A 14,389-nucleotide genomic window follows, 5' to 3' on the forward strand; every position below is an offset into this window, starting at 1 on the left:
TGTGTCTCTCTAATTAGCATCAGCATCCAGACACTGTGCTGGCTGCTTTCTGGGTCCTCACTTTTATTTCCTGTAAACATAGGAAAGGAAGTTTTTTTTTTCTTTCACTGATATTTTCATGATACCTGGTATTAAACAAATATTCTATGTATTGTAGAAAAAAGGAATGTTAGTTTAAGTAACTCCTTGTATTTCTACAATAAATGTTAACTAGCAATACTGCTTTCTTTAAGACGTCTTGAGTCTGAGAGTGTAGCTCAGTGATAGAGCACTTGCTTAGCATGAGTGAGGCCTTAAGTTCAATCCAGCAGAAAAGGTACCTGTTTTTCTTTCCATTGTTAAAAACATTACAGCACTAAAAGACTTCAGAATGACCAAACTCCAGTCAGATGTGACCCTCTGACAGTCAGAAGGCAGGGCTTAAGTTACCCTGGAGCAGTACACCCTGGGATGAGGCACAGGACCAGCTGGGGCTGCTAGCATTTGGGAATCCCAGGAGGCTGCTGCACATGACTAGCTTTATCTCCCTGACACACACATGCTGTTTGTCAGCTTCAAATGTCAGCTCCCAGCGGCACTGCTTAGGACCATAGACTGTGCGCTGAGATGGGAGGAAAGTATGTTTAAACCTTTTTGAGGCCCTGGGAAATGACCAGTTTTGAACACAAAAGAACTTGTCACTTTACAAGTCTACCCAAAGGTAAAAAGCCAATCACACCAGTGCCAGGTTTAAGTCCAGCCTCGGCTACGATTAGTGTAAATAACTCTGAGCCACAGTGTTCTCAGGATGCGGTCACTGAGGCATTTTATTTATATCGTGGTGACACACCCTAATACTTGCAAGACCAAAGAGGAGGACTTTAAGAGCCCTCAAAAATGACCATGTAGACATACGTAGCCCTTTAATTTTTGAATGTTGATTTTTGTTTGTTAATACCAGCTAATAATAAACAAAATTATTATTTCCATATAATTTATAAATTAAAAGCATGGTATTTTTGAAAGCACTTAATTTAGATATAATGAAAATATTCAGTCACATATGATTTAGGAACTAATTATTCATATTATGAAAGAAGTCTGTACTTTTTATAAAAGTGCTTTTAAAAGATACCTTACATTTTAAATAAAGCTCAAGCTCACTGGGTGTGGTGGCGCACTCCTTTAATCCCAGCACTTGGGAAGCAGAGGCAGGCAAATCTGTTTGAGTTCAAGGCCAGCGGGGTCTACAAACTGAATCCAGGAAACCTTGTCTTGAATCCCCCCCGCCACCCTCCCCTCCCCACCCCCACCCCCCAAAAAAACCACAAACAGACAAAAAACCTCAAGTTCAAACATTTCACATAAAAAGTGACAGCAAACATAAATTAGTGACTGAGGTGTTAAATGTCTCTTCTCCCTGATTTATCCTGGCAATTAGTGAAAATAAATAGACTTCACTGATTCTTTAGATATAAATACCAAATTAGATGAGATCATGTTTAAATAATTTCTAAGGTCAGATTTAAAAGCAAAAGCCTTTGGACCCAAGTTATCTTGTGTTTTTCCAACTTTCGCCTTTGTTCAGGACAATATAGCTCCAAGAATGAATAATTTTCCCAATAAATCCTAGAACTCACTTCAAAGTCAAGAGTTATGCTGCAGTTTTGTCTTTAACAGTTTCAGTTATTCATAGTCAGCCATGGTCCAAAACAGTACATGGAAAATTCTAGAAATATTTAGTACATTTAAAACAATTTTTATTATAGTAGGCTGTTATAATTTTATATATTATCCTTGTTAATCTCTTATCATACTTGTGTGGTAGAGTCAATTCATCAAGTTTGTATAGATAGGAAAAACAATGCCTAGGTTTCATGCATCTGCTGGGATCTTAAACATCTCTTGAGGATGGAGGATACATTAAATCCTATAAAATGTTTTCTCTTTTTTTCTGGGGGCGAGACATGATTACTCTGTGCAGCTCTGGCTGTTGTGGAACTCATTCTGTAGACCAGGCTGGCCTCGAACTTAGAAGTCTACCTGCGTTTGCCTCCTGAGTGCTGGGGTTAAAGACATGTGCCACTACTTGGCTCTATTGAGCAGTAAGAGCTCAGCGAGCAGTGAGCATGCGCCCATGAGCTTTAGCAGTAGCCAAGAAAGCAGTGCTCCTTGTAGAGGATCCTGGGAGATTATGCTTACTAAAGACCTTGCCTGCCGACTCTAAAGCATACATTGGGCGGGTCTCATTTTCTGCTTGCTCTGAGAAGAGTAACTGACTTGCTTTCCTCCAAGGAAGTGCAAGTACTATGTGCTGTTTGGAGTGAGTGAACTTAGCCTGCGTGGCTTTTGTATTGCTTTCTTCCCTGGCTTCCAGGTCTCTCCTTCAATCTAATTCCTCACAAGTGAAATCATAACAAAAATCAAGGGAAACATCCTTGTTCTGACAGAGACGGAGAGAAGCAGATTTCCTTCTGTTGTTTTCTTCCCAGTTAACACACTGCTTCACCTTGGTTCACATCACTAATTCATGTCACTCCCAAATAAGCAGAAGTATAGAAAAGAACTAAGACACAAGAAAATAAAAATTGATTAACATTCTTGTTTTCCTTTTACTCAGAAATAAACTGTAATTTTTGCTCAAAAAAAAAATTAACTACCATTCTTGTTTCTCTTCTTTTCAGAAATAAGCACTACAATTTGGCCTTAAACTATTATATTTATCTATATTTTAAAAATAAGATTAAAATCATCCAATAACTAATAGTGTATAACCCTACTTAATTAAGATTCACATTAACATTATTAAATATGCTTCTGCAGTGCTAGGGAAGTGGCTCTGTGAGGGAAGTGCTTTTGACCTGGGCTCAGTCCCTAAAACTCACGTATGAAAAGCCAGATGTGGTGGCATGATCTTGTAAGTCCAGGGGCAGCGAGGTGGAGACAAGGCGGTCTCTGCTTGGGCAGCATAGTCTGCTTCATCAGCTCCTTAGCCAGTGAGAACCCTTCACAGAAAGAAGTAGTCTGTATGGCTCTTAAAGAATAACACCCAAGCTTGTTCTCTGGCTTCCACATATATGTACATGCGGACACACACACACACACACACACACACACGCTTGCAATTCATACAAATATACTTACATACATGGCTGAAAAGCCAGGTATGGTGATACACACCTTTGATCCCAGTGCTTAAGAGACAGAGGAAGGCAGATCTCTATAGTTCTAGGCCAACCTGGTCTATAGAGTGAGTTCCAGGATAGCCAGAGCTACACAGAGAAACCCTATCTCGAAAAACAAAGCAAGAGCCGGGTGTGGTGGTGCACGCCTTTAATCCCAGCACTCGGGAGGCAGAGGCAGGTGGATCGCTGTGAGTTCGAGGCCAGCCTGGTCTACAAGGTGAGTCCAGGACGGCCAAGGCTACACAGAGAAACTCTGTCTCGAAAACCAAAAAAAAAAAAAAAAAAAAAAAGAAAGAAAGAAAAGAAAAACAAAGCAAAACAAAAAGCTGTGAATTTGTTCAGCATGTGGCTTAGCTCAGCATCCCACTATTGCTGATTTTCTTATTCACCTATGTAGCCATGGAGACTGAACTTCTACCTGACCAATGGAATGCGTTCTTATTATTACCTTCATATCTGCTTCTGGAGGTGAAGTTGCTGAATCAAGAGAGAACCTGTCCGTTTGGAATGTATTTTGTTTTACTCTTTCTAAAACTGTAATAGTATAAGGGAGAGTGGTTAAATTATTTCGTGGTTTCCTTTGCCTTTTCTCTGAGTAACAAGATGGATGCTGATTCCTAATGCGCGTTAACATACAAAAGAATGACTTGGCTTTCAGAGTCCTCATTAACCTGGGTGATTACAAGCAGGAGAGGCTGCACTGAGCAGCTGTTTGTCCTTGTGCTAAGCACAGCTCTGTCCTCATCTGGTCACATTTGACACATTAGGCTGTGCAGATCCTGCATTAAGCAGCGCACGCATGAATTTTTATTAAGAATGAATGTCTGCTCACCAAAGAGAAATTTATCTTCTAAGTTTTTGTCGCTACATAGGGAATTTATCTGCTTAACATACTGTACGTATTCTGTACCCTGCGCTGAGTCAAGCCAACCAAAAAGAATGCAAGTCAAGGAAAAAGCTGGTTAGCCAGTAATCTGCTAGCATAAGCACTGGGGATAACAAATTTTGAGAATTTGTTGAATTGTTGCATTTTAGATCTTGCTTTGATTACATTTGAAAGCAGAATGCAATATAGAAGCAGTTTTATTTTTAAATGGTTGAATTATGTAAGTCCATGTATCATTGCACCAATTTAAAAATAGTACTTTGTATAGCATAGCTTATCAATCATGAGGAACAGATGAGGACAAATTCTAGAGAAGATGTGGCTGTGGCAGGGAAGGGAGCCTCACTGGCTGTTGGTGGGAGTGTAAGCTGGGACAGGCCCTCTGGAAAGCAGTGTGGCAGCCACTGAAAACGATGAACGTTTATTTCCTTTATATGACCCACTCGTACCACTCCTGAGCAGGTATCCAAAGAACTCTACGGCCTCCAGAAATACTTGCACATTCATGTTTACTGCAGCTCTTTTCACAGTAGCAAGGAAGCAGAATCAGCCAGATGCCCATTAGTGGATGGACAGATTATGAAAATGTGCATACATAATATGGAATTTCATTATTACAAATAGAAATGAAACTATTAAATTCCCATGGAAAAGGATAGAATTGGATGTTTCATACACAGGACTACCTAGGCTCCAAAAGATGAATACTGTGTGTTCTCTCACCTGCAGATACAGCTTCTAAGCGATATGTGTGTGTGTGTGTGTGTGTGTGTGTGTGTGTGTGTGTGTGTGTGTGTGTATTTAGCTGGGAGTGAGTATGGAAGAAGCTGAGGCCTGAAGAGAGTCATGAGATGGGATACAAGGGAGAGTTGTGGGGCTGCAAACAGAACACAAGCTATGAAAGGAGTCAGGGAGGAAGTGTTCAGCAGGGAAGACATGGAGGAAGGCGGAAGGTGCAGTGTGGGAATTGCATTGGAACTGAGTATGTCCATTTTTCTTGACACTGTTTCCTCAGTACTGTATTTATGGAGCATTTCATTGTATTAAATATTATAAATAAAAATAATGAAAGATACTGTAAAAGAAAAGGTTGATTAAAGGGAAAAGAACTAAAATAACTGCACAAAATAGTTCCGTACTAATAAATGTTTGCATTATTTGTGACTTGTAATTTCTGGAGGCTTTATTCATATGATTATAGGAAAATGTGCCAAAAGTCAGCCTTTTTTTCCTAATTAGTCACTTATCAATAAAATATCATCATGTAAAAAAATTACAATAATGGTGAGTAAGTAAATAATGCAAATGGCTTAAGCAGATATTTTGTTATTTTAAATGGCTTAAAATAAATCTTTCAAAACTTGAAATAAGACAGCATTTCATGCTTTTAAAACATTCATTGTGAGAGGACCCTGCAAGAGAGAATTCTTACAGGCACCTAGCATCATAGTAGCTATGGCAGCAAAATACCTGCTAACATGTAACATTTATACTGGAAATTGACTTTGCATATTTTCAAAAGCTTTCAGCAATATCCTTAATGTGCTCATTAATTTCTGACTACCTCTTTTAGTAAGAAGTTAAGGCAGCTTTTAAATGTATACAGTATAACAAGAGCTACAATGTAAGTGAAAACGTCAGGTAATAGAGCAAATGGGACTCCGTGATGCAGTGGGCACCATACAAATACAGTGGGCATAAAACAGATGGATTGCTCTCAGAAGGCCCAATTTCCCGAAACTTGAGAATTTCTTCCTAAATCTCAACAAAACGCACCATGTGAGCCAGCCCTCACGTCCTCAGTGATAATAATCACTGTCCCAACCTCAAGCTGGTGTCAACCTAGTGAGTCACAATTACAAAGATGTCAACAGTAGCTGATCGCATCACTGTTGTCAATATTTTCTCCTATGCTTCTGAAAGAAATGGAGCTTATTAAGATTTCTACAGACAGCCATGTGTGGTGGCACACACCTTTAATCCCAGAATTTGGGAGGCAGAGGCAGGTGGATCTCTGTGAGTTTGAGGCCAACCTAGTTTACAAAATGAGTCCAGGACAGCCAGGGCTAAAAAAAAAAGGGGGTGGGGGGGCGAGAGATGATTTTTCATTCTTTCATCTCTTACCTGTGTTAGTGAAGACTGAAAAAGAGCAGCTTACTATGGGAGCAATTTGTTCTTTGTCCAGGCATATTAGCTGGCAAACCTGTCCAGATCTCCTTGAAATGTACACAGCCATAAAATAATGAAAGAAATGTTTTTTGTTTTCAGTTTTGTGCTAGTCACCATATTGTGTGGGTTTTTTTTTTTTTTTTCTGCCATAAACTTAGAGGTCATTCATTCAGATGGAATTTTTCCTCCCACTGCAAGGTTACCTGAGCAGAATTTTAGTGCTTGTTATGAGATGTAAAGTAACCAAGCACTTGGGAGCTTGGGCACCAGGTTGACGAGGGGCATGAACATGCCAGGAATTTGGTGGTTTGAAAGCCTGTTGACTTTAACTGCAAATAAATATTACTCTTTAAAAGAGTCCAATTTTCTCAGAATAACCTGTCATTTATAAATACCGAAGTTCCTTCTTAAGAATTATTTATGGTCTTAAATGAAAGTGTTAGTACTTAGTGTGGCCTTGTTGTATCTGGAAATTGTTTCTGCTCATTAAGGAAAGGCTGTACATGATGGTTTTCACCACCACACTAGGACAGACGTCATGGCTCAGCAGGGGAAGGAGCCTGCTTCCAAAACTAAGGACCTGAGTTCCATCCCTGAGACCCACATGGTAGGAGATACACACACACACACACACACACACACACACACACACACACACGTACAGTAGTACAGTACTGTTTTTTTTTAATCTTTAAAAAAATCATACTAATAAATATGTTTTAGTGGTCAAAATTTTCATATATTTATGTTGTTTCCAAGAAAAATTGTCACCTTCAATATATAACTTCTGTTTTATAAAATAAAATAATTAACGTGTAGGCTTTACGCTTTTTCAAACCTACTTTATTTGGGGTTCTTTAATGCTTACACCTCCTTTCTAATCCACCTACCCTAGATAGGAGAGAAGAGAGGCTAATGGGAACAGGAGAAGTAGACCTTTTTAGATTTGGTTCCTTGGATTAATTTCAGTGGCATAGACTGCAGGATTCCAGCCTAACTGTTAAATAGCAAATCAGCAATTTAGCAAAGGTGACTGTAGGTGCAGCAGCCAGAACCCAGAGTAGCAGCTAGAACCTGGAAGTGTTTGTTTGAACGGTTCTCTCTAGGAGCATCTCAAAGGGGAGCGATGAACAGCCAAACAATAGGAAATAATACCAAGACCAATAAGCCCAGCCTCTTTTGGGGGGCTCATATGTGTATGTATATATATACATATGTACACATATACATATTTATATTTATATATATATATATATATATACACACACACGTGCGTGTGTGTGTGTGTGTGTGTGTGTGTGTGTGTGTATCTCCTTCCTCTCAGAGTCCATACTAGGATGTTTATCAGTTGGTAAAGACCTTGCCCCTGCAAGAGGTGGTTCCTCTTCTAGTGGATAAACATCACCTGTTCTCTCACAAATCTGTTTCCAGTGGAAAAACAGTGCACACCCTCATACAAGTCTGTTTCACATACTGCATTTGGCATCAAAACAAAAACATAATTTATATCCACTACAAAGACGTTTCATGTATATTATATTTTTTCTTATTCATACCTATGACTAACTTTAACCTAAATGTGTATTTCATAGGAAATTGCCCGGCATTTACGTCCAGACACTCTCAGAGCAATCTTTGGTAAAACTAAGATTCAAAATGCTGTGCACTGTACAGATCTGCCAGAGGATGGGCTCCTGGAGGTAAGCAAAGCAGGGTGGGAATCCTGCTTGTCCTTCCGCCTTCTAAGTCATCTCCATAGCTCTTGCACATCTCTGACTGTCTGATAGTCTGGGGTTACTGTGGTTTTGGCCATCCGATAACTTCATCCTAGTAACTTAATAGATCAGACATCCCCAACATGCACCCATGGCCCCAGGTACTCCAGAAGGTGCGACAGAAGAATTTGTTTCTTTCCTATTTATTTATTTATTTATTTATTTTTATTTTATTAACTCTTCAAGAATTTCATATGATGTATTCTGGTCACATTGAACTCCATCTCAACTCTTCCTATCCCCCATCCCCACCTGCATACCCACCCAACTGCATACCTTCTTTTATAAAAACAGCACAGAGAAAAAAAATAGAGTCCAATTTGTGCTGCCCAAAACTCTTAGGGGTGGAGCCATGTGTTGGAGCATGGTTGATCTATTAGGAGTCACACTGTTAAAGGAAACCAACTCTGTTTCCCAAAAGCTATCAGTTGCCCTTATGTCCTTAGCTACTAGTGGGGTTCTCAACCCTCTCCTTTCAATTAGGATTTTGCGACTTGAGCTGGCACAGGTCTTATCACAGTCACTGTGAGTTTTTATGAGCAATTGCTGAGTTCTGCCTAGAAAACAGTGTTTCACGTAGTCATCACCACCTCTGGCTTTTAAAACCTTTCTACCCCTTTACTGAAATTATCCCTTAGCCTTGAGGGGAGGGGGCATAAAATAGACATCCTATTTAGAGCTGGGCACTGTGTAGTCTCTTGGTGTCTTTGTTAATCACCATGTACTACTGCAAGAAGAGTCTCTGATAAGGGAAGAGAGATGGGACAGTGGGACCCTACAACATCAAAGGCTTAGCCTTCCAGAACTTGACCATAAGATACCACAAAGAACATGGAGAAGTCAAGCCAGCACTGACATGGAAGTTTTATTTCTATTGGCTAGCTTCCCTAGTGCTGAGAGATGACGTGCACACTGCCAAAGAAGACAGTCATCAGGTTTGAACCCTGCAAGCTACAATAACTCTGAGTCTGGCGAGAAAGCCCACTCGGTGCATGGGAGTAACCAGCCACTCAAGATGGAACCCATGACTGGCACTGTTACTGGGCCAGCAGAATTCCCTGATCCCAAGAGTTCCCAGCAGCTTAGGGGATAAATTGACACTGACCAGTTCAGTTACTGATGGTATTTGTTCCTCCCTAAGGAATCATTAGTTGCGCACTGACCAAGAAAATGAACAATGCCCTTTTTATTTTGTGGCACAGCTGTGTATTCTGTCGGTGCTCCCCTCAAGGCCAGTCCTAACCTCTCCCTCTTACTGGTGATCATTGGGGCTCACACTTGTCATTTCCTTCCCCAGCCTCCACTGAAGAAAACACCTAGTTCTCTGCCTCTTGCTTTGCTTCAACAGTCTGTTCCAGGCACCACTTGAAATCCTCAAAACGGCTGAATGGACTGTGGTAGCATATTCAAGAATTTCTGACTTCTCTACACCAGGGCAATAGGTCAGTCACCCTCCACTCAGATATTTCTCATTTAAAATTTAAACACACTGCATTGCGGACTGGGGAGCTGGCTCAGTGGGTAAGAACAGCTGTGTAAGTGTGAGGAAGGACCTACGTTTGGGTTGTTAAGATCCATGTGAAAAGATATATGCGGCCAGAAGGGAGGATGGAGCAGGAGGATCATTGAGGGTTGTCTTCAAGCTACACAAAAATCAGGAAGCTCCATGTTCAGTGAGAAACCTTGCCTTAAAGGGACAGCAGAGTCATGTGGGAAGGACACCACACATTCCCCTCTGCCTTCACGTGTTTGCATAGGTATGCACAACTGCACACACATGTATACACACATTTATACATCTCTTCTTTCCTCCTCCTCCTCCCCCTCTTGTGTGTGCACACATACACATTGCATTGAGAACATATCAGTAAACATGTTAGAAGTACATTGCTCCCCAGCCTCTAATAGTAATTATGTTAATTGTGCTATGTAATGGAAAAAATATGCACCTTCCCTCTGTTTTCCTTTTCCAAATATTCTGTAAAGTCATTATATCACTTTTTGATTGCCAACTGGGATTTAAGAGGCATTTAAATAGTGTATGCATAAACAGCTGATGAAAACAACTCTGAATTCAGACAAGTCATTGTGAATACACTCTTGTTCTAGTGACTCAAGAACTAGCTAGACATGAAGGTGAGTATAGGGCGACTTATACTTGTGATTGGACAGCCCTGGCCTTCGTGGCCATGGTTGGCCCAGGCCTGTCCACACCCTGACCCTCATGATTTAGCCATAGTTTAGTTTCTGTTTTGAAGGGAGCAGAGTTGTGAATCTTACTAGTTTACTGTCAAAGAGGGAACACAGCGTACAAAGACAAGAGCAAACAGCTTTCTCTTAGGACCTAAAAATAGCCCAGCAAGGCTGTACTTTGACCAGGAAGTGGGAAGTGACAAGTGAAAAGTTAGAAGAGGTACTGGAGGCGGTGTAAAGTCATGCGAAGAAGACATCTGACCTTTATCCAAAGCCATTAGGGACAAGCAAAGGCTCTATGCACAGCAGCATGGTCACGTCTGTGTTAGAGCATTCTGGAGAGTAGAGAGCACGGAGGTCACGGGCTCTCTATGGAGAAAGAACAGGCATGGGGGAAGGGAAAGGAGGGATGGTAGAGGAGATGACCATGAAGGTAACTCAGGGAGAACTTTGGTAGTCTGTATGAATGAATGTGGCATTAGGATATCCAGGAACAGTACTTCCAAAAGACACTTAGAAGGCCAAAGTGACAGCACGAGGAACAAGCTGGACAGGAAGAATAAGCGATGGGAGCAAACCAAGATAAGGCCTATCCCAGAGTGCAGATACGGCACAGGGTTTGCCATCCTTATCTGGGATTGAAATCACTAGTGTTTCTCTCACTTAGCATAAGTAAGAGTTTGAATTTTATTCAAAGACAAGAATGGATCTCTAGTAATAAAGCGCTGGAATAACTTACCCTGAATAGTTCTAACACCTCTTTTCTTCATGGAGTTTCTATAATCATTGATTCTATAATATTGTCTATAAAGACACTTGTCGGTCCATAGTCTTTCAGTTTCTCAGTACATCTGTGATACTCCTCCCATTGTGAACAGGAGCAAGATGAATGGCTTAAGGACAGTAGTTAATGTGGCTAACTACTCTGTATGTAGACATATGGACACTTTAAACTCAGTGGAGACACTGGAAAAAAAATCTTTTGAAAAATAAATTAATTAGTAACTGTGACAAGTCCATAACCAAAGTGTGGGGCTAAAACAGACCTTAAATGTTCAATTAAGAATCTCCACACATTGTCTCAGCTCCTTTCTCTTCCCAAAACACTGATTCTCAAAGTGAGCAGCAATGTGGAACCTCCTGGCAGGTCATTTTAAAATAGCTTACTATGTTCCTTTTCAGTCTCTGGTTGGCTAGATTAGGCCAAGTGTGAGCACTTGCACTTCTAATAGGTTCTTCCTTGGCATTGTTGCTGTTGGATCAGGTTGCCACACCTGGACAGCCTCTGCCCTAAGGCAGAGCCACTGTACACTCTAACTGTTATGTCCTCTTGGTTAAGATCCTTGTGTTTGGGACTTCTCAAACATGAACATTTCCAAAAACAGACCAATAAAGACATTGGGGAAAAGCTTTTCCCATTGGCATCATTTTGTGACCAACAGTATTTAACTGTAGAATAATGAATCATCCTTTCAGTTGACTGAATTCAGCTTTACCCAAAGCTCTCTTTTATGGCTGTGGGGTCCAGAGAGCACAGTGGTGGCAGTTGTCTGCTGCATGGAAAGACAGCTTTAGTTAGTGTTGACAATTGGAAAGCAGCCATGAAAGTCGCTAGATGTTTTCTGCTTTCTGTGGTCACTTGGCTCAGGCAGCTCCATGTCTGTGCAGAAATCCTCCCTCAGGTGGAAATGCCACCAAGCCTGGCACAGCGCACTCTAGACACCCTGGTTTTCCCATCTTCCTGGGAAGTGGTGAAAAGCTGTCCTAGGTGACGGCCATTTGTGGAGTGGCACGGTCAGCAGCCATGGAAGTTCCACATAACTGAAATCTTTGCCCTCTTGGCTTTACTCAGCGCAACATAGAAGGCATGTATCATCTTTCATAGTTCAAAAAGGAATGTAAATGGTTTAGGATTCCTTATGTCACAAGGATATGGGATTTTATGCATGCTAAGGAAAATTGTACAAATTAAAATAGAGTATGCAACTAAACTGCCCCATTGTGTGGAAAAGTCAAGGCTTCATGTCTAGAATAAGTCAGCTCAAATATATCCTAAACTCTATTTCAGCTATGACTAATTGACAAGTAAAGGTCGAATCGCATCATTTCCTATTTCAAAAGCCAAACTTTTAAAAACCACCTTGAGTCCTTAAGCATAATATAAAGAATTTAAAAATAACTTCTGTTAACATTAATGTAATGAATTTCATTCATTTGCTGGTATCGTCATCCCACTGGATGCTGTTTTACTCCAGCCTTTACGGAATTGAGAGTTGGACAGAAAAACAAGATAAATGCACAGAACTGAGTTGTAACATGAATTTAAACAACAACATACACGAGATTTGTCAGATGGTGGGCGAGAGCGCACTGAAGGATCAGAAACAATAAACTCGAGAGCCGAGGGGGAAACACTGCTGCTGAGGCTGAAGGAACCAGGGAAATTTTACTTTGAAAACAACACTGAGAAGGCCTTAGGAATAAAGCTGGGGGGTTGTTTGTTGTTGTTTTTGTTTGTTGTTTTTTAATGTGCCAAAAAGAATGTGACAGGCTGTTAGGAGACACTGGGTTTATTAAATCTGGTAGAGGGCTGTTTCAATAAACTTTGGGAGATAAATGTGGAAATGTCAATTAAAGAGAAGTTATGGGGCCTTTGGACATTTTCCGGTGACAAACATTAAGCTCTGGATGACAAAGTAACAACTGCTGTTTAGCAAGTGACATGTGCTGCCTTTGTTAAGTGGTTTGCTTAGAGCACCTGAAAGCCCCATTATCTCCAGTTATACATGAGAGTGAAGCTCCCATGAGAGAAAAGAATCTTTGGGGGTCACACTAAAATAAGTGACAGAGACTGAAATTCAACCCCAAATCTGCCTCAAGTCCCAAACCTCACAAAAAACTAGCACCAAGATGGGTAAAAATAATTGAATTTAAGAGTCAATCCTTGATTTATTAGTAAAATCCCAAGGCCACCACTAAGTGTACGTTTCCACAGTGGTTTGCTGGACCTCACTATGGGTGAAGTGGGGTATTCTATGAATACCAAACAGTAGCTTCTTTGGCTATAGAAACTAGCATCCACCAAAGGTTTCTGAAGAGAAAATGACCTGATAGAGTAGAGCCCCCTTAACCAACAAGGGAAGCTTAAGGTGCATAAATAATAGTAGTGGAAACTTCTGCTGTGTTCACCCCATAAGAAGTCGTAAGGACGCAGTAGCCCAGCATGAGGCCATTTAGAAATACCCTACTGTGAGCAGTCCATATCCACAGGAAATACAGGTTCCTGAGCAATAGCCTGTCTCTGTTGGTGGTTAACTTACCAGTATGGCCTAATGATGTTTATTATTAGGGCTTATAATTATTATTACGGCAGTATTTTCTAACCTGCTAGCAACAACCAAGACACAGACAACTGTTATATTTTAAAATAGCCTTAGTTTAACCTGGGCCAGGGCAGATAAAATCCCCTAAACTATTTCCCATAGTAGGGCAGGTATGGGATACCTGCCCCAATCCCATGCCCTCAGTTTCTAACATTTTCTATCTAGCTACCTCCCATCCATAATCCCAAATACTTGCTAATTATCATCATCTGGGCCAAGTCTCCGTCCATACTGGGCATGTGCTTTTCCTCCACCTAACCCATGACACAGCTTCTTCCTCCTCTCCTCTCCTCTGCTCTCTTCCTCCCAAGAGTCTCTCTGTCTCATAAAGCCTGGGAACCTTAGCCACGCCTATCCTATTTGCCCTGCCCAGGTGTGATGGCATTTTATTGGTCAAACAGGTTGGGCTCTTAGGTAAAGTACAAGGTGGGGCTCAGAGACTGCAAGCAGTAATTAGCATCAAAATACATCAGACCAACCTCCAACATGTCTCCCACCACCTCTGCTCTGTGGGCACAGTGGCTTGTAGTTTATGTTAATTCCTCAGTCCTCCGTGGCTAGGCATTCAACACACTGGTCTCAAAATTCAGTACTATTAAAAGTAATGACAATATAGTAAGTGTTAGCTCTGTGGATAAGTATTTTGAGTACAGCAAATACATCTTGAGTCAGACTATCTGGGTTTAAATTACAGATCTGCCTCTTTCTTGATATTTAAGAAAATCTTTTAAACTTCTATGCCTTGGTTCCTCATTTTAAGACCAGGATAATAATTATAATTCTCAGCTCAGAAGATGGAGGCAAGGTACAAATTAATTT

At 40.8% G+C, this 14,389-nt stretch overlaps 1 protein-coding gene across 1 annotated transcript in view; it reads left to right on the forward strand.

Annotated features, from left to right (window-relative positions):
* Nme7 (NME/NM23 family member 7) overlaps positions 1 to 14,389 on the forward strand; it is a 391,631-nt gene that overhangs the window by 351,530 nt on the left and 25,712 nt on the right. Inside the window, exon 12 of the mRNA XM_051147750.1 lies at positions 7,812 to 7,919. Within this exon, the coding sequence (XP_051003707.1) occupies positions 7,812 to 7,919 (108 nt within the window). The remainder of the gene's footprint in view (positions 1 to 7,811; positions 7,920 to 14,389) is intronic.

The sequence above is a fragment of the Acomys russatus genome, chromosome 6 (genome assembly GCF_903995435.1).
Source record: "Acomys russatus chromosome 6, mAcoRus1.1, whole genome shotgun sequence".
Lineage (NCBI taxonomy): Eukaryota > Metazoa > Chordata > Mammalia > Rodentia > Muridae > Acomys > Acomys russatus.